General features: G+C 35.5%; 1 protein-coding gene across 8 annotated transcripts in view; it reads right to left on the reverse strand.

Moving 5' to 3' along the window:
* Window positions 1–21,121, reverse strand: part of ZZZ3 (zinc finger ZZ-type containing 3) — a 120,327-nt gene that overhangs the window by 51,565 nt on the left and 47,641 nt on the right. For 2 of the 8 annotated variants that reach the window (XM_059137798.1, XM_059137803.1), the window contains 3 exons: window positions 14,003–14,137; window positions 12,311–12,464; window positions 5,718–7,273 (listed from right to left, as the gene is read on the reverse strand). The exons of 2 other annotated variants lie outside the window; for them this stretch is intronic. In XM_059137798.1, the coding sequence (XP_058993781.1) occupies window positions 5,718–7,222 (1,505 nt within the window). In that variant the 5' untranslated portion in view covers window positions 7,223–7,273; window positions 12,311–12,464; window positions 14,003–14,137. Of the gene's footprint in view, window positions 1–5,717; window positions 7,274–12,310; window positions 12,465–13,857; window positions 13,924–14,002; window positions 14,138–21,121 lie in introns of those variants that run through there. 4 more of the 8 variants (XM_059137801.1, XM_059137802.1, XM_059137799.1 and 1 more) reach the window with 3 other exon arrangements.

A 21,121-nucleotide genomic window follows, 5' to 3' on the forward strand; every position in this document is an offset into this window, starting at 1 on the left:
TATAAAAAACCTACTAAAATAAAGTTCCTGTAACTCAATTAGTCTCAAATAAATGATGATTTTTAAAATGGGTATTTATTGCCAAATATAAAGAAAGAACTGTTGTTTCTCCATCCAGAATTTAGACACCTGGTAAGTTATGTAAGATACAGACTCTAAACCAGAAAGAAAGCAAACAAGAAAACACATAATTAAAACAAATATCTCTAATGCTTCTATATGCATTCAGAGAGAAACTCCTCAGTGCATTACTCAAGAATCATGAGACCTAATTCTAACAAGCTTGGTTATTCTGATTTCAAGTTTAAAGAGAACTAAAAGCACTCAATCAGAAGGGAAGGCTGAGTTTATAAAGGAAGGTAGCATGACAGCACTAGCGACAATAAAATGAAAGAGAACAAGACTGAAGAACATTATAAGAAGTCAAAGAACTTCCAGAAGAACATAGAAAAGAAGCTAAGTTATAAGAACATAAAAAGCAGAGGAGTCCAAATCATTGAACTTAAGCAAAAACATAGATATTCTGGCAGTGATGGCAGATAATATTACTACATAACCTCTGTCAGCAAAAATGACCCTAAATGAAGAAAAAGTTAAATTATACTCAGGTACAAATACACTTGGATTACAAAAAAGGATCACTTCTGGACACCATTCACATCATTTGAAATAAAAGATGCTGACATTCAAAGGAAAAAACCAAGAGTTCACTGCACTGATTATTTTGATTAGTCAATGGCATACTCCTCTTACAACCAAAAATTTTATACTAAGGACAGTTATTTCCCTCCTCTCATTAAACTTTGTGCAAACTAGTGGGGCCACTCTGGTTGTTATATTCCACACCTTTTTCAATTAGTTGAGAGGGTACACTATGCATGAGTTTTCCCTGGTAACCTCTAACTTTAATATACTCAATTGCATTCCAAAACATCCCCCAAAGTATTTTTTGCAAATTATCCAAAATATCTATTTAAAGTCAAGCTGTAGTCAAGTAAGTTTATATCCCCAATTTGTACAGGGCAATTATTTTTCACAGACACATAACAGAATGTCCTTTAAAACAACGAACATGAAAACATTTTATCCAATAAACAGAACAGGTTACTTACCTATAATGCTGATTCTCTGACAGATAAAACCAGATAATCATGATTACAATTACAGAGCTTAAACTTGAACTAAAGAATTTTGAAAACTGAGTACCCAGTATCTGCTCCCTCAGATAACCAGGAGAAATTCTCACCATGAATTAGAATATGGGCATTCTCTATCTACCAGTAGTTCATCAGAATTTCAATAAGTAACGTTAAAACCTTAATTATACGTTAGGAAATGGGGACTATATGATGCTATCTGGTCTACTTCTGAGTTGTAGGCTGTGTCAAACAAGAAACTAGAGAAAATCACTCTGTGCCTTATGAAGCACAGTACACACGTAACATTACTTTGTCTAGAGCAGGATGATTCCTCTATTGCTTTCTAAGCAAAATCCACATCTGGTTCAGGAGCCTTCTCGCCCCTTGAAAGAAACTTAGACAAACAATAAAAGCAGTCTCATAGGAAGTGAATCTACAAGACATAATGAGGATTTTCTCTATGCAGCTTCTGAAACTGATGATCTCAAATGATTCACATAAGCGTAGTATAAAAGGACATATCATAATTATTTAAAGTACATTAATGAGAACCAAGTTTAAAAACACAATTCCTATATTCTTTAATATGGCTTGAAAATTTCTTACACAGAGACTACATGAGCAATATTCTTTTGATGAACAGTAACTAGCTTATTCTTATACTTTCATTATCTAGAAACTTGAAAATTGGTATAAACATTAATAATCTTATCAATGAGTTAATCTTCAGAAGACATCAAGAATCCAAAAACTCTTCACCTGACTTTTCATCCTCTGCCTATTTATGTAAAGATCTTTAAATGAAGCTATTCAAGGCCCTTCAAATAATTTACTTAAGTATTCTTGTACAATGAGAATTCAGAGAAAACTGATCAAATCACATTTTCTTTTGAATATTTATTTTCCAGTGATTGCCTTGTGAATTGGGGGGAAAAAGCTCTGAACCTAAAATCTTCCATATCTGCTTTCCCTAGAGCCAGAACTTCAATCTGAAAGACCTGATTCAATGCTTCTGATTCAAAATCCACAAAAGGTCAATTCCCAAAGAGAAAAAAGCAAATCACAGTTAAATCTATGATCTCAGTCAGTCTGGCTATTTAGGCCAAAAAGGGAGTCACCAGGTATTATCTGTCACTTTAACAAAATTTTTCAACCTCGAAGACCTGGGTTTTTAGATAAAATACATTTCTTCTGATTCCCCACCCACTACTCTTTAAGAGATCAGACCTAGTGCAATAATTCACACCTGGAATCCTGCCAGGGGGAAAAAAAAAAAAAAAAGATAATCTTCAGTCTCCCTTCCCTTGTTCCTAGTAGAGTTCTCCAAAAAACAAACAAACAAATAAATAAATAAATATGTAAAAGCACACTGTGGGTTCATGGGAATAAAACGGACACATCTCGAGATAAAACAGGGTTAAGTATCCAGAATGCCCATAAATTCATTTCTCTGGCCTATGGTCTAATTATCGTGAATCAGGTCTAAGGCTAGGCTTCTATATACAATATCTTTTCAAAAATTCCCAAGTCATTAGATGACCCTATATGTAATACCTTTGTAAATAAGACAGATAAATATAGGCTAAATGGTAGGATAGCAGGTTGCTGATTAAATAATCAATGTTAATTTAGAGAAGAGTTACAATTAGAATGAGAACAACCATGTTCTCCCAGCTCCAGATAAAAAGCTATGACATGCTCAGTGTTTTCTATCCGTAACCTATTTTTGAATCTGGCCATCCAGAAGTATACATTCCCTACTGGTAAAGATACTCATGTAGGGGCGCCTGGGTGGCTCAGTGGGTTAAAGCCTCTGCCTTCGGCTCAGGTCATGATCCCAGAGTCCTGGGATCAAGCCCCACATCGGGCTCTTTACTCAGCGGCGAGCCTGCTTCCCCTTCTCTCTCTGTCTGCCTGCCTATCTGCCTACTTGTGATTTCTCTGTCAAATAAATAAATAAAATCTTAAAAAAAAAAAAAAAAGATACTCATGTATAATCTGGGCAATGCCTAGTTCCCAGTTTCAAAGGGAATTATCTGGAGAAATTTAATAGCATGAAGAGAATAAGAAAGAAAAAAAAATATTTTGATGGGGGTGTATGTGTATACTTCTGTGCGCAGGAGAATAATATTTAATTACCCATTTATCTTTTGTTTTTCTTTACCCCAAGTGCATTTTCAAACCAAAAGAAATTTAACTTTAGACTTCAAAGCACAAGACAGGTATCAGGATGGTATTTTTTACCATGACAATTTGGGTTAAAAAAAAAAAAAGCCAACATTATATCCAATCATCTCTTGGCTCTAAACAAAAAGCAAAGAAATAAGGACTCTACTGAAATGAGATTACATCTAACATGATCAAACATCCTCTCTCAATTTTCTTTAAATTATCTCTAACCTAGATGCTAATCAAGATGCTCTCACCCTCCATCTAACTCTTGCCAATATGCTTCCATCAGAGGAAAAAAACTTACAAGTGAAGTGCCTAAAGGTGCTACCTTCAAAGGACTGGAAGAAGGCAAAAAAGCAAGAACAAGTGATTTCTTTTGCCCAAGGTCACCAAATGAGGCATTAAATTGAAAATGCTGTCCTAATAAAGCAACTACCATCCAAATCCCAAAGGACTGTGTACCTGAGGAACCCTTCAAACTATATTCTTGCAAAGGCTTAAGAATATGGAACGTCAGGGGCGCCTGGGTGGCTCAGTGGGTTAAAGCCTCTGCCTTCGGCTCAGGTCATGATCTCAGGGTCCTGGGATCGAGCCCCACTTTGGGCTCTCTGCTCCGCAGCGAAGCCTGCTTCCCTTCCTCTCTCTCTGCCTGCTTCTCTGCCTACTTGTGACCTCTGTCTGTCAAATAAATAATAAAATCTTAAAAAAAAAAAAAAGAATATGGAACGTCATTCTTTAAATGTTACGGCCACTATATTTAGACAATTATTTCATAGGTTTGTCATCCTTAGGAACGATCATCAGGAGAGCTCAAACAAAAAAAGTAAAACAATGAATTAACGGGAAAATATTTCCCATCAATATACCAGCTAGGCCTTAAGAGAGCATCTCTTTTGCCAAAGTAACAATAAAAGGAAGAGAATAGACATAACGACTACCATTTTATAAAAATGCACACTTCTTGAGTTCTTGGTTTTTCTCTAACATATATTCTGCTTCTTTTGCCTGCAGATAAGCAACTCTGTTTTTAAAAACTGATGCTTAATAGTAATGGTAAGAACTCTATCTACCTGAAACTGGAAATTTGAGTTTCTATCTCAAATTGGATTTCAAATATTTCAAATATATAAAAATGCTAACCATTCTACAAAAATAAATGAATAAAATGCTGATAAAATGACCTCTCTACTAAACCAAATATTAAAATACCATTTTTTTTAAAAAAGGAAATTTTTCAGAGAAGAAACATATGCTAAAAGGCCACCAAATTATCATATACAAATCTGATCTATAATGTATGGCAAAAAATTATTATGGTCCACAACTAAGATTTGATACTTTGTGATCTGATACATACCAGATCTGGCAACTGTCACAAGAACATTACAAAGTTTCCTTAAATCGGTGTTTTTACACAGCCTATAAAATCTGTGCCAGTAATTCAAAAGCTCACTTTGTAGGAATAAAGGTGATTAACTCATGTATGTCTTTTACTGTTGCTGATCACAGTATTCATAATAAACCCTGTTCACTGTTCATTAACCTTCTATTCAGGATTACTCAGAGTTAGCTCCAATTCATTTGTGTTACTACCCAGAATACTTAAAGCAAATCTAAGTAAAACTGTGATAAATTTGGACACTCTATTTTTAAAAAGTACCTTCATTACAAAGATTAAGAAATGACAGCACTTTAAAATAGCCTCCCCTTGTAATTTAGAATCAGGAGAAAGTTGTCCCAAATGCTTTAAGTAAACTATAGAGCAGACTGTAACTCTTGCTAATGTGCTAACTACAATAAACAATTACCCATCATAGTTTTAACAGTAATATCAATTTCTGCAAATCACGAAAGTCAAAGATAATGCATAAAGTACATTATCTTAAATCAAAAGTTTTAATGAGAAATTAGATAAGTAACTAAGATAAAAGTGTATTTCTAACCTGCCAGATTTCCCTTATCTATATGATGTCTAAGCACTCGTTAATGGTTTTACACTGTCTGGAAGGCACAGACATTTCATAAAACTCTGCAACTATAAATTCAAAGTGTATTGTGATACCTAAAGATGTTTCCATTTTATAAATTAACTGAAATGGTATTAAAGTTATTAATGAAAACACCATCAACCATGTTTCCACGTGTCTTTTCTAATTGAGATGTGTGAAATATCAAAACTAGAAAACCATATTGCCATTGAGAAGAGTAATAAAGCTGAGTTTTAAAGTCTTTCCTTTTTTTGGAGTTTAAGAGTTGAGATAATCATTATGTTAAACCTAAAATTTCAGCTAAAGCATTAATCTTAGCTATAATAAAAATGCTATGAATAGACATTTATGAACAGATACTGAAAACGTGGGGAATAATAAACAAAGCAGAATTCATGGTTACCATATTTACACATACTCTTTGTTGTGTTTCAGTGCCACATGATCTGATTCAAAGTAATAAACATCAGGATCATCTTCTTCTTCTTCTGCATTGTGCGGATTGGCACTCTCTTTGGCAGATGGCAAATGTCCAATATTAAGTCTTGCCTCTGAGGGTGGCTTACTTAGTCCTTCACTCCCATAATTTTCGGAGTCACAAAATATTCCTCTTTCATTCTGAGTAATTTCATCAGGATTTGTGGGAGATTCACTTATGTTATCACTAACAGTTGCGTTTGTTTCATTGGGACTAAGATTATTCTCCTCAAATTGTCCATTTTCTCTGCAAGGAGAACTGTTTTTAGTGGGACTACCTCTGGTAGGGGCCGCCCTTCGTGGTGAAGTTCTCAGAGTATATCGATGTTCTTGAGGTTCTGATAAAGACATCATTTGAGCTGAAACACAGTCTAGAACAGAAGATGATTCTGGTTCTCCAGAGACTGGCATATTCTCAAGACTTGTGTCCAGGGCGTTACTGGTGTTTTCATTACACTGCTCTTTTGAGGCACTGCTATCTCCCACCACATCTACTTCCTCCTCAGAATCCCTTAAGGATGACTGAATTTCAGAAAAGGGGCCTGTAGCTGGCTCAGTAGTCAGCTGATTAACATGTTCCACAGGCAGGCAGGCAGTTACTATTTTGTGGTCCTCCAACTTGACCTGCACTTCTGAATTTGTGCAAGGCACGTTATGGTCTATATAACTGTCTTCCTTCCTACTATCAAGGAACATTGAAGTGTGGGTATCCGAATCCCCATTTTCAGCTACTGACTTTTCCTGCAACACATATGAACCAGTGCTATTTTGTTTAGTGTTCCCATCAGGCTGACAGTCATCACAGTTTATAACAGCTGAATCACTGTCATCAACACCATTGACAGCCAAATAGCCTGTGATTTCTTCAACTACTGCAGAATTAAGTGGCCCTTCCTCACTGACATTCACCTTTTTAATTTCCCTTTTCTCACAATCATCCAGTATAAGACATCGACAAGCTCGTTTAGTCCCTTGAAAATCTGCATCATTGTCCACTACTGTATTCCTCTGTTCTACTGACTCTTTGTCTGATTTTATAGGTGAATCTTCTTCTGAACTGTTTGGTGCTTCAGATCTAAGACAACGCTTAATTCTTTTTAAAACTGGTGAAACAGGTTCTGTTTGCCTTCTCTCACAATTTTCTACAGCCTGCCTTTCTATGTTATCTTTTTCTGAAGAAGAAAGTCCTCTTTTCCTAGGGCTTACCCATGATTCTCGAGTACTTTGCTGTTTTAAATCAGTAGTTCTTCCATTATTATTTCCTTTCTGAATCTGCACAGGCTCTGGTCTCTTCTTTGGTGATCTTGATCGTACTTGAGAATGAGAAGAGATTTCTTCAGGGTGAGCAATGCTACGATTCCTTAAAGTTCTACCACAAAAAGATTCATCCAAGCCGTTTAACCCCACTGTTGATCTTGTAACACGAGTAGATCGGGAAGCAGCCATACTATGGCAAGTCCCTACAATACGGTCATCATGATCCACTCATTGGGAAACCTTCAAAAATGTAAACAAAATAATGAGAAAAAGGTAATAGTTAATATACCTAAAACAAAAGCATAAAGCTATTAACTTTTAAATCCAAGTATAGCCAATATTAATAAATAACATGATATAATTTCTTTTATAAATATTTCTAAAAATGATATTAATAATAGCTAACAATTATATGACACTTAATATGTTCCAGGAATTGTTCTATATGCTTTACATACATTAACTCACTTAAGTCTCAAAACAATTAAGAAAACTGCTATTACCATCCTTACTTTACAAATGAGGAGGGTGAAGTATCTGTATCTTTTAAGTAATCTGTCCAAAGCCACACACTTAAGTGGCAGGGCAGGGCTCTACAGACCATGCCCTTAACCTGCCTCAGACACACAGGCATAAAGGTCCCAGAAAAGACTTCCCTGAAAGACAGGATTTCATCTTGGTTATTAAAAGAATACCCTTGAATTTTTATAGCAGTTATCACAAAAACTATCCCAATCATTTCTTATGTTTTCTCAAAATATTCCTGGGAGGTAAAGTGGTAGGCTCTGCTTTTCTTAATTCGCTCTTACTAAAATGAGTTTTTGGCCAAATCCTTTGGTAACAAACTATGTGACATCCAAACAATTTCAGCTGCAGCAGAATTTTTGTCATCAAGCAGATGAATAGATATCACAACCCTAGCTTGCAAGTGTTAAAGCAAAACAAAGCAAACCCAAATCATCCTAGTCTCTAGAAGTACAAGAAGTACAGCCAACTGAAAGGAAGTATCCTGAAGAGGATGGAAGAAAAAGGAAAAGAAGCCCCCAAAGTAAGTATGACATCTAAGAAATCAGGACTGCATGTATAACCCCATCCTCTCCTTTGAACCCCTGTATATATGTATATGCCACAATTTTAACACATGTTGGGAGATGAACTGGTTTTCTCGTGTGGATGTTTGGTGTTTCTAAGATAGAAATGCAAGGGAAATTGAAAAATGCCCCGACTGGTCGATCCATCTGGACAAACTCTGAGTGGTTATTATTTTCCAAAGGTTCTCCCATAAAGCAAAATAAAGGCGTTATTAACATTTCCAGTACCCATTCTTCTCTTCCTCTTCTATTTAGCTTCACAAGACAGTTTGTCACTTCACTACTTAACTTCCAAATGGGGTCCAGGATAGAGAAGAGGCTAACAATGGCTGTTGGTAGTTTCATAGTACCCCCCCACCTCCCTCTACCATGCTTCCCATAGTCTCCTTCTCATATAAACCCTCCAAATGCCATTCTACCCCTCCCCTGCAAACCAAATATAATCTCTCCTTTGCCTCAACTAGATGTGTCTAACAGTAGAAAGGTTATGAAGAACTACAGAAGCCATAGCAACACACTGCCACACATAAAGAAAAGAAAAGGGAATTGTCGTCTTCTTTCTGCCTGCTGACAAATGAATTTAAGCTTCCTAAAATATACGTACATTGATTTAGTCTTGTTTCAGAGTAAGGCATACTTTTCAATTTTAATTAACAATGTTTGAAAATCTTACAAGACTCACAAACTATCCCTGGGATTAGATTATGATAATCTGTCCTAGAGAATGCCATAGCCATCTCATGAACAAGTACAGGATACCAATCAGAGGTATGAAATACATTTCATATAGTAAACTTTTACTATTTGGGGATCATTGGAGGCACATGACTTGTAATTCTCTTTTGCTTAAATCTTGTCATGAAGATTGCAGCCCATTTTAAATCACAGGTAATAAATACTGAAGGTCCCATAAATACCCACTTTTAATTACAAAAACTATAAGCTAAATTTCAAATGCTATTTTTAAAAAGCACAAGCTAAAAATTACTAAAATCAGTTTATTTGTTTCAGATACCCAAATCTGTAACTCTCAAATTTGAAGATTACCGATTTTTAAATATTAATTACCTATGTAGACAAAAGAAACATAATTTTTAAGCTTTCCTTACAAAATCTAATGCAAACAGTTCATGTTAATTTAATTATATTCATAATTTATTATTCAAAACTGATTATGTTTATAATTTATGATTCAAAAATAATACTAGCAATAGTAATATTTTATAAACACAAAAAAATAATCTCTCTACTTTTTAAAAAAAGACTTTATTTATTTGACAGACAGATCACAGGTAGGCAAACAGGCAGGCAGAGAGAGAGGAAGGGAAGCAGACTCCCCTGTTGAGCAGAGAGCCTGATGCGGGGCTCAATCCCAGGACCCTGGAATCATGACCTGAGCCAAAGGCAGAGGATTTAACCCACTGAGCCACCCAGGCGTCCCTTAATCTTTACTTTTTAAAATGTGGTGCCAATTAAGGGTATTTAAACCTCAAAGGATTGCAGTAACAGGCACCCCCAGCCCTTCTTTCCTTTCCTACCAATCTAAATGAAAGCAAAATCTCTGCCTTGTCATTATTAATAAAATAAACCTATTATTATTAGTTACTTGTAAAGAATACATACATAGTATGAATACTTACAAAGATTACATAGTATGTATTATATACATATAATACATATATACATATAATACTATTACATAGTATTATACACGTATACATAATATATGTAATTATAAAACACTACTTACAATGAGGGCCTATTTCTTCACTATTCCAGTGATCAAAACACTAATATGAAAGATGAAACCTCTTTTTGTTTCTTCTGATCCCTAAAAAGCATTTTTATTCTATTCATCAACCATAGTAAAGTCCATTTTAGTTAAAGTTCTCAAATCCTATGCTACTGAGCCATATTTAAAGCAAATCTGTTTTATACAAGGACCGGCCCTTTTGGTACCTCAAACTCTCACAAGTCAAAGTGTGGCCTGAAAAACCAGCATCATGGCATCCCTTGGAAGCTTGTTGGAGATGCAGAATATCAGGCCCTGCCCCAGACCTACCAATTAATCAGATTCCCATGTGATTTATTTGCCTATCAGGATTTGAGAAGCACTGACTCAGACAGAATTCTTTAAAAATAATATAGTCATCAGGTTTAAACTAAATTAGACCTATTTATAATATATCCTTTAATTCATTATTTGATTCTAGTAATAAAAATGTATAAATAAAACCATGAGTGCTCTGGCTTAAGTAGTACCAAAGAGAGGACTCAATCTCTTGCCTGACAATAACACTGCATGTGCTTAAGGCAATAAATTGATAAAAAATTCTGAAAATTAAGTGAAATTTAAACACTCTTCCCTCTGAGGTTGTTTTCTTCTGTTCTAACCTTTTTCTTCATCTTTTCTACTTTGAATAGGCATATATAAAGGCACACATTTTCTGCAGTTATCTAATAAATCGAGTGCAAATTTCAGTTACCAAAAAGGGACTAAAACTGTCTTGATTATCACAACCAAGTCTCAATGTTGTTTTGCCATGCTTAGCTAAGTATTATAGACTAAAGTAGTTGTTCTCCTCGTTTTAGCTGCATAATACAGTTACTGAAGAAATTCAGTGAAGAGGTTTGGAGCACAAAATTATATTCCTACTAAAAATTAAATTACTAAGGGAACTTACTTACAAACTAAGTATCTCAGAAAATACCCTTTTTAGTTAACTAAATAGGAGACACGTGGTGAAAAGCTTAGCCAGCACCCACTCTAAATCGGAATTAAGGGAATAATCACTCTAATTTCGGAATTAAGGGAAACTGTTAGTTAACATATTCATATGGCAAAATGCAATCTAGCAACTAGAATGAAGTTTTTCCTACATGTTATATACATCAACTAATGAATATGGCACTTCCTAAAACAGAAGAGAATATGACCAACCAATCACAAAAATTAAATAGAGTCCCTTCCTTTCTTCTCCACCCTCGTAAGTTTTCCTCCTACTGGAGTGCGCATCAAGGACAGTCAACCAAATTTCAACCTGTCTATTCATATTAAGCTCCAAATCTTACCTATAATTCTAATATCTCACCCATGCTGTCAAACTATCCTCCCCCAAATCTGACTCTACCTTTACCTCAAATCTAACTGCAGGATTCTAAAACAGTATCAGCTGTATTTCAGACCATAAATGTCCAGCCCCTGGGACTCCATCTGCAGAACTGCATCAATATGAACTAACAGGAAGAAAACTAAAATGGCCCACCTAATAAAACACTACTCCAGCTATCGCCTTTACCTATGAGAAAGAAATCTCAAAAAGATTTTTCAAAAATAATGCCTATAACCTTTTGCTCCACTATAATTACCAAAGTAGTATAATTTATTTTGGGGACTGAGAGACTGGCAATCATCCATTAACATCAACCTTTTGGCAATATTTATTATCACAATATTTAGTTTTATTAATTGAACAATTTTTTGGAAACTAGTCATGATACCATATCAAACCAAAGCGAAAGGCAAAAAGAGCAAGAGCGACTGGAAAAGTGTTACCAATATGATTCTTCTACCTAGAACATAAACATGAGTTGCTTAGTAACAGTTCAGACTATTCTTGTCATACAGTTCTTTTAAGTCAAATTTCTTTAGCTGAGCAATTACCACTATCAGGTTAAAAGTAGGAGGGTGAAACGTAGGGACCCACCAATGCAATTCAAGTTAAAAGTTCTTAATATTTGTGTTTTGAAGCTGTGAATTCTACTATGTACTGCCTTATATAAAGGGATCTCTTTCTTCCCCATTAAGAGAGACAGATACATGATAGATAAGTGACACAGACAGATACACAAAATGCTGAATGAATGCATACTTTGAAAGAAAATTGGGGAGAAGCAGAAAGTCAAAGAATTTCATAATGCCCCTTCAATCAAAAATACCTACAGTGTCAAGGATAATGCTCTAGAGATTCCGACATACTTAGTCACTTCGTTTATATCCCTATTGGGAAGAGTGGGAAAATATTTCATCCCTAACCCATTCCCTACAGCTCCACACTCCTATGAACTGCCAGACAGACTGCATAATATGCATACAGAATAAAGTATAGAAATATAACAAGTTAACCCTCCCACAAAAAATATCAAACTACAGTTGTCTTCACTACTGCAAAACTAAATAACTTACCTGTACAACCAAAGATCTATCATTGTGGAAATATTATCTCTTTTCCTTATATCCTGAAGGAGTTGAAGCTACGATCTAGAATAGAGCTTAAGCATCAGGGTTTCAGACTCTCAGCTTCAGCCATGGAGAATTCTAGAACCTCCTAAATTCCTTTCTTTAAAATAAAATAATAAAAAAAAAAAAATTAAAGAAACAAATTAACTTATGCTAACAAATTTACCTCTTCTATAAGAGGAAACAGCAGAAAACAGAATATCTATTCATAGTAACATCTCTGATACTTCTTAGGAACTCTGTAGCCTCAGAGATACCAAGAAACTAGAAAATGATGTTTAAAAACCAACAAAAACAAACCAAAAAGACCTTGAAATATATTGAATCCTCCCAACAACTCATTATTAGTTTGCATCAAAATGTGGCTCCATTCTTCTCTGGAGTCTACAAGCGTTATCTTTTTGAAGTGACCCCAAGACTGCCTTTGATAAAAATTTCTCATACAGAATTTATAATCTCTTACTCTTTTCTAGAGGCCTTCCCAAACCTTGGCCCTTAAGTATTCAAAACTGGGGACTGAACAACAAAAATAAATTATGCACACCAAAGAATCAACTAAGTCTTCAAATATCTATATGATAACCCTGATGATTACTAAAGTGCCTTAAGACTCTATAATGAAGAAAATGTTCTATTATTTTTGTATATGGATTTTTAACTAGGACAAAAACAATATGGATTTTGTTGGCCAGATATTTTAATTAATCTAAGTGTACTCCATTTCTTGGACAGTCTTATTAGCTAAGAGTTTTACTTTATGATAATGTATATATGATATCCTTTTCAGAATATCTGGCTAAATGGTTAAGTGCCCATTTGGAAACAAGAAGGAATACCAGGAAAAAGACTAGTAATGTTTATGATGCAGACAATCACTTTATTATATTCTAAAAGATTTTCACAGTGAAGGATTAAAATTTTAAAACTGATGCAGTTAACAAACATTGTGAACTAGAGTTACTGCCTAGTAAAAATAAACAATTTTAGTCAGCTAGATCGGTAATAATATCTAGTATCAAGAGATGCAATTTCTCACAAATATGGCCTATAAATTCTTGAAAAACACAAGATAGGAAAATTGTCTAAATAAAATAATACTACATTAAGAAATATTCTAAACTAATATAAGGAGGGTGCACAGTGAAAACATGATCCTACAAAAAGTACCCTTGACTTGAAAATTCACTTATCTTACAACAAAGATTCCAACTGCCAACTCCTTAATACCCAACCTCAAAAGCCTTTCACAAACAAGGCAAAATATTACCTTCTATAGTGTGTGGTGGGGGTGGCAAACATCAGGGGCAGAGGATCCAAAATTTAAGATGTGTCTCTGAGTACACATGGACATGCCCTTTCTAGCACTTTATTCCATTTCCAGTTGGCCACCTCCTACCCATTGTGGATTGGGTTTACTAAAGGAACCTCACTCATTATGATATTTACCAAGCAAGAGTATCTGCAACTGCCATTTTCACAGAACTGATACTTACAGCTGAGTTCTACCAGTATTAAGATAGACAGGATCACCCAGATGTTTTTCTTAAAAGCCTGATACACTGAAAAAGAAACTCTAGTCAATTACTTCTACTAACTAAAGCCCACTTGGCCTTAATTAAGATTACATTTTTTTCTTACCTTTTTAAAAGTGTTTCTCGCCTAGTATTTGATCCCCAAGCGTCTGTATTTATCTGTCATCACTGTTACTGTCCATGTTACATTGAGACTTCAGGTATTAATTATTTATATGGTTGTACTAGCACAACTTGATATCTGTGAAGGGAAACCACAATATAGTCACTATGGATGTGTTACTCTTTACAGATATGTGGACAAAAGTGGTATTTCTAAATACTTAGATAACACCCTGCATTCTCTACTAAGCCGCACAAATAATTCCTTATATTAGGCTACAAAATCTGTGCTATCTTCAACAGACTAAGATGATTTGTTAATACTCTTACAAATGCTTCTCAGAGTACCCACATAAAATGTTTCAAGATTTAATTCTAAATTAAAATTCTTAGAAATTTGAGAGCTCCATAGATTCCTTCTCTGACTCCCAATGTAGACAGAGCTCATTTTCCAGATGGCTGTAACTGCTCAGGCATTAACAGAAAAGTATTTTGTGTGTGTGTGTTTTACAATATTAGGGAATAAATATATAATGGTTAAAAATGCAGTAAAAAAGATCATGACTTTTCTTAAATGTGACTTTAAAACATTCCATGTTTTTAAAGTAATGATTTTGTCTTATTTACATTATCCCTCTATGAATCATTTGTGAACATTATTTTGGCAGTAAAAAGAAGATAAATATGATGAAATAAATCAAGATGAAGCTATCCAAATGTTCCCTAAAAGTAAGCTTCTTAAAAACATAACATGGCTATAGATTACAACTCTGAGAAACACAACAATGTGCCCATAATCATGACCGAAAGCATTATATAAAACTTTAAGTCATTTCAACCAATTTATTAGTAGAAAAGTGAGCTACTAAAAAAACTCATTCATATGTATCACAGAAACATAAGAATGGCATTCTAAAAATGATTTACCATTGTGTGCCATTCTAAATTCCTATATAATAAAAAGAAAATGCATAGAAATGCAGATAGCTGGAGTGCCCTTGGGTGGCTCATTTGGTCAGATGTCCAACTCTTGATTTTGGTTCATATCATGATCTCAGGGTCTTGAGATCAAGTCCCAAGTTGGGCTTCATGCTGGGCATGACACCTGTTTGAGATTCTCTTTCTCCCTCTTCCTCTGCCCCTCCCATACTTGTGTGGGCATGTGAGCACATTCTCTGTCTCTCAAAAATGGAAGGAAGGAAGGAAAGAGATAGATAGCCTTACACCTGTTTGTGAATAAAATCTGATAATGGAGTTGTCAACCTGCCAGATCTTACCCGCGAAAAGTTTCATTATACCAGAGTAGAAACTAATATAATGTTTTATCAATTATGTTTCAATTAAAGAAAAAAAAAAACACAAGAGAACAAGACAATAGTGTTTAAGAAATACTGATATCTATCACCAAGTACTTAAAACAAGTCTATTCATTTGTTTACAAATGTTAAACAATGCCATAAAAAATTAACACTATCAATGTAAACACTAAAATCTTAAGTATTCCTAAGCTTAAAAGTTGCTATAAATTCTTTTGTAACAAGCAAATTAAACTAGCCCAAATTCTTATATTCCTTACACTGCATTCTTTGTTTCCTTCACTATACATTTCAAATGGGGCAGATAAACTAGTTCAATTTGTGACAACTACAGTAATTTTCTTTTTCAATTATTTAACTATAGTAACTTTCAGAAATTTAAAAAACTTAGCTATTTTGTCTTTTAAAAGCATACAAAATAGATAACAAACCATTTAAATCCTATTTCTAAGGCCTTCGTATTTATTCCTTGCTACAGAACTTCGCTTGTTTTCACATACTAATAAAATCAACAGACTATTCAAGAATTCCAAAGGCAAATCCAAAACCAATCTTGACTGAAAAGAATTACTTTTCCTACTATTTGCAGTCTAACACTGGTGCTACTGTGTTAAATAGATTACGAGATCTAAGATTCATGGCACATATGAAATCACTTCAAAAGACTACAGAAAATCCCACTAGAAAATATTACCAGTTCTACTGATAAAACAAAGTTATAAGCTACACAGCAAAATAAAAACTGTGACATCTAAGCTAAATGCAACCTAAATTATAAGACACCGAAATTTTTTTTTAGTTTTATAGAACCTTGGAAAACACTGAAAACAAAAGTTATATATAGACTCATATTAGTACCCAATTCTTCACTGTTAAAATGAAGATACTGAATTGTGCACTATACCCTGTCTTTAAATAATTTTAAAAGAAACAGACAAGGACAGAGGCGTCTGGGTGGCTCAGTGGGTCCTGGGATCGAGCCCTGCATCAGGCTCTCTGCTCGGCAGGGAGCCTGCTTCTTCCCTCTCTCCCTGCCTGCCTCTCTGCCTACTTGTGATCTCTCTCTATCAAATAAATAAATAAAATATTTTTTAAAAATTAAAAAAAAAAAACAGACAAGGACATTCAAAGGCGAGTCTAGAAAGCATTAAGATAACGATGGTCAGGGGCAGAAACACCTTTGCTAGATAATTAAACTTATCATTTGCTACAGAGAACTAAACTGAATATTTGGTGCAAAGTATAATCAAAAAAGAGCACTTTCCTGGCTCCCTAAGTTGTTTGGAACCATGGTTTCAGTGTCTTGGACACCTTCAAAAGACTTTAGAGATGAGCCTATATCTCACGGTCAACACAAAGGTAGCAGAAGCATCAGGTTTGATAGAAGGAGAAAGAAACATGATTCCCTATCATCAAAATTAACTAACAACTATCTGACCATGAATAAGCCACTTGGCTCTTCTGTGCTTCATTTCCTCATCTATAAAACAGGAGTACTTCTCAGGGTTACTCTGAAGTTCAGAGAGACTATGTCTGTGAAGTACTTTAGCTTAGTGGTTTTCAAACACTACTTACTGTGCCTAAGGAATTCCTGCACCCTACCACCCCAGAAATTCACATTCAGTCGAGTTCTGGATATGCATGCATAAATCTGTATCTTTAGTTAAGTACTTCAGGTCATTGCAAAGTAGGGGTTGTAGGGGCTCCCCAAGGATATGGATCATACTTTGAAAAAAGTTATTTCAGTTTCTTCTAAAGCATTAGTGTTCATAAGCATTACCTAGGTACCTGTTTAAAATGCAAATTTCTGGGGGTGCCTGGCTAGTTCAGTCAATGGAGCAAGTGACTCGATCTCAGAGTTGTGGGTTCAAGCCCCACGTTAATGGTAGAGACTACTTAAAAATAAAACTTTTAGGGACACTTGGGTGACTCAGTTAACAGTCAGACTCTTTCAGCCCAGGTTAGATCTCAAAGTTGTGGGGTTGAGCCCTATGCCAAGTTCTGCACTCAGCAGGGAGTCTGCTTGAGATTCTTTCTCCCTTTCCTCTGCCCCTTTGCACCTGCTTGAGTGTGTTCTAAAACAAACAAATAAATCTTTTTAATAAATAAATAGAATCTTTAAATAAAATAAACTGGAAATTTCTAAGCCTCATCCTTAGAAATTCAGATTCAATAAACTTGGGGTAGGGCACAGAATCTTCATTTTATCAAACACCACAGGTGACTCAGATGCAAACAGTTCATATCCATCCTTTTAGAAACCCTATACTAGATACTTCCCCCTACATATTTCCCATATTGTCCCCCACCTCTGTAGTTATCAACATCGAAGACCAACCTTAGGCTTTCATCATTCACTTTAACTAACTTACCTGACATGTAACTGGTCCTTCTACTTTAAGTCTCATCCCTTACAAATGCATGTTCTACAGAATGATCTAAAATGCACACCTATGTCTCTCTCCTAACTAAAATGCTTCCAACAGACTTCCACTTCTGGCCAAGACAAAGTAACAGAAATGAGATTTATGTTGCCACCCAAAACAACTAAAATTCGGGACAATAGACACTGGAAACCAGACAATGTAACCCAGGATAATGGTCAATGAAAGAGGAGAAACAAATGATAATTGCTCGAGCTTACTGATGCGAAAGTTTCCAGACTACAGAGTGTGGAGGGTAATCAAATCTCCCTGAGTTAAAAAGATGAACTGAGTAGTTTGGGGAGGCCAAAGTAACTACGGTTTCCAGAACATCAGAAGATCTGCAGAAACTCCCCTCAAGTCTAACCCAAGTACTGATCAGTGTGCATGTCCAAGGCCTGCAAAAGGCCTGGAAAAACATCCATAAGGAATACAGAGAATGATATCCACAGCCAGGGGTATGCTGGAAAATTTTTAACAACCAGGAGCAGTTAGTTGTTTGTAGTTACTGGTTTACAGGATTACCAATGTCTGTGGTATGAATATTCCCACCTGCAGCAATTTCAAGCTATTAACTATCACTTAGGGCTAAGTTAGAAAAAGATGCATGGTAGCACATCAAACATTATCTAGTATTTGTACCACAGAGCTATAACAGATGTAAATTATCACCTGTGCATAAAAACCATAACATGTAATAATAGAATACTGAGGTAATGAGCTTTGAGGTATCATCCTTTGTTCTCAATATAACTGATTAAATTATAAGCACATATAATTTAATTCTATTAAGAATTAAACCAGCTCAGGGGCTCCTGGCTGGTTTAGTCAGTGGAACAGGCAACTCTAGATTTCAGGGTTCTGGGTTTAAGCCCCAAGATGGGTGTAGAGTTTACTTAAAAATAAAATCTCAAAAAAAAAAAAAAAAAAAAAAAGAAGAAGAAGAATTTAACCACCCCAGAAACTTCCTAACATTTTAACAAACAGCCCTCACAAGCTCCAGCATACCACTGACGATGACTCACACTGCCCACAGCAATGGTCTGTATACCTTCTGGCTAGAGCAGAAAACCTTCCAATTCACAGAATATCAAATACAGTGCTCAGAGGGGCAATGCCTTAGTAGTGGGGTAAAATGAGTTCTAAAGACCACTCTGGTCCCACCTAACAGAATTTTTTAAAAGCCTAAAAATAATAATAATAAAGCCATTTCCAAGGAACTTAACTGTGTCTCAAAACAAACCTCAAGAATATTCATAGTAATATAAAAATTTCAGCACCGAACAAGGTAAAATTGACAATGCCTGGCATCCAATAAAAAATCAGCAGACGGGACGCCTGGGTGGCTCAGTGGGTTAAGCCTCTGCCTTCGGCTCAGGTCATGATCTCAGGGTCCTGGGATCGAGTCCCACATCGGGCTCTCTGCTCAGCAGTGGGCCTGCTTCCCTTCCTCTCTCCTACTGTGATCTCTCTCTGTCAAATTAAAAAAGAAAAAAAAAAATCAGCAGACAGGGGCGCCTGGGTGACTCAGTGGGTTGAGCCTCTGCCTTTGGCTCAGGTCATGATCTCACCATCCTGGGATCAAGCCCACATCGGTCCCTCTGCTCAGCAGGGAGCCTGCTTCCCCCCCCCCCCCGCCGCCTCCCTGTTTACTTGTGAGCTCTCTCTAATAAATAAATAAAATCTTTAAAAAAAAAAATCAGCAGAGAGTGTCTTTAGATAGCCCTGTCCTGGTGGTATTTTCAATAGCCACTTAACCTTGCCTAGTACAGTATGGGGGTTGTAAACTAGCATGGAACCTTAAAGCAGGTTCTTGTTGGTGCACAGCACAAATTAGTTATATATTGGGATGGTAACGTTTCATCTTCAGTTGTCTCTGATGCAGCTCTACAAAATAGTTGTTGCTCTGTTAACAGAATACCAATCTGTAATTGCAAAGAAAAAAAAACGTTGCAGCTGTTCCGTTGACATTCTGGGTGCTTCTAAGTAAATACCTTTTGTTAATTAGTATTATTGTCCTTTTCATAGGTCTAAAATTTTTCTTCTTAAAGGGAAGGTAGTCTTTTGCTTTTGCACATTTTGGATCACATGGATTATTACAGTGTTTATCTTTTCAGAGAGTTAGCTGATAAAAAACTTTTGTTTGCACCCTGCATACTCATGATGAGGGTAATAAAAGTTGAAATGAGACAGTTTTCATCCATAAGTGAAACTCAAATCTTGATCGACTGATACTAGATCTCACATAGCCCAGTCACATTTATAAAGTGAAGAGCAATAAGTCTAATCACAGCATAGGATCAGTAGAATCAAACATTTTGAAAAGTCTGTCTTGAAGGACTAAGAGAAAAGTATGTTCTAATCCTTACATGAGGACTCTACATTCCTTAACTCCCATTACCATGTAATGGCAGTTATATTTGCAGTTCCCACATTAAAGAAGACATGAGAATGTATCCCAAAAGCGTGGGCTTAAAATACACTGCCGTATTAAATTTTTTGTTGACATTAGTCCCAGCAAAGGGTCTGGAAAAAAAGCGGGGGGGTGGGAGCTGGCTGTAAATAAATGTCTTCTCCTATTTATCTGAATACGGATTTCTTAGGAAACCTGACTTTCATTAAAGGTATTTTTAATTAATTGGGCCAACTTATAAAATGTATGCCACATTTAAAATCAGGTGTATTTTCTTATATTATAGTTTGCTCATTTATGTAAGTCAAATAGACCTAAAGGAAGAAGACACATAAAACTTGGTATTTCAGTATGAGTTACCTGACTTGAATTTGATTTTTCTTTACAAAACCCTAACTCATTCATCAGACTCATGATTATCTACTTAGCAGTTTAGGGAACAATTTGGCAATTTTGTAGTTTTGTGAGATTATCGTTATCTTAAAGTGCCAGTGTTTTAAAATAGCGTTCTTGTAATTTTACATGCTTTTGTGATGGAGTGCTGTTTTGTTATATAATTTTGACTTGGATTCTTTCCATCTGCATTTGTTTATGTAATTTCAGGAGAAGTACTGAACATCTGAGTCCTGGATGATACTAATAAACTAGTAATTGCAGAGGTTTAAAAAACAAAATTAACAGACATGAAAAAGAGGAAAATATCAGTCATACTGAGAAAAATAAACAGAAATTGATCCATACATGATAGATCTACTAAACAAGAACATTAAATGATTTATTATAAATGTAGTTCCTATGTTCAAAAAAGTAATCGAAGGGCCCCTGGTGGCTCAGTGGGTTAAGGCCTCTATCTTCAGCTAGGGTCATGATTCCAGGGTCGTGGGATCAAGCTCCGCGTCGCGTCGGGCTCTCTGCTCAGCAGGGAGCCTGCTTCCTCCTCTCTCTCTGTCTGCCTCTCCACCTACCTGTGA

This window comes from Mustela lutreola, chromosome 10, assembly GCF_030435805.1.
Source record: "Mustela lutreola isolate mMusLut2 chromosome 10, mMusLut2.pri, whole genome shotgun sequence".
Taxonomy (NCBI): Eukaryota; Metazoa; Chordata; class Mammalia; order Carnivora; family Mustelidae; genus Mustela; species Mustela lutreola.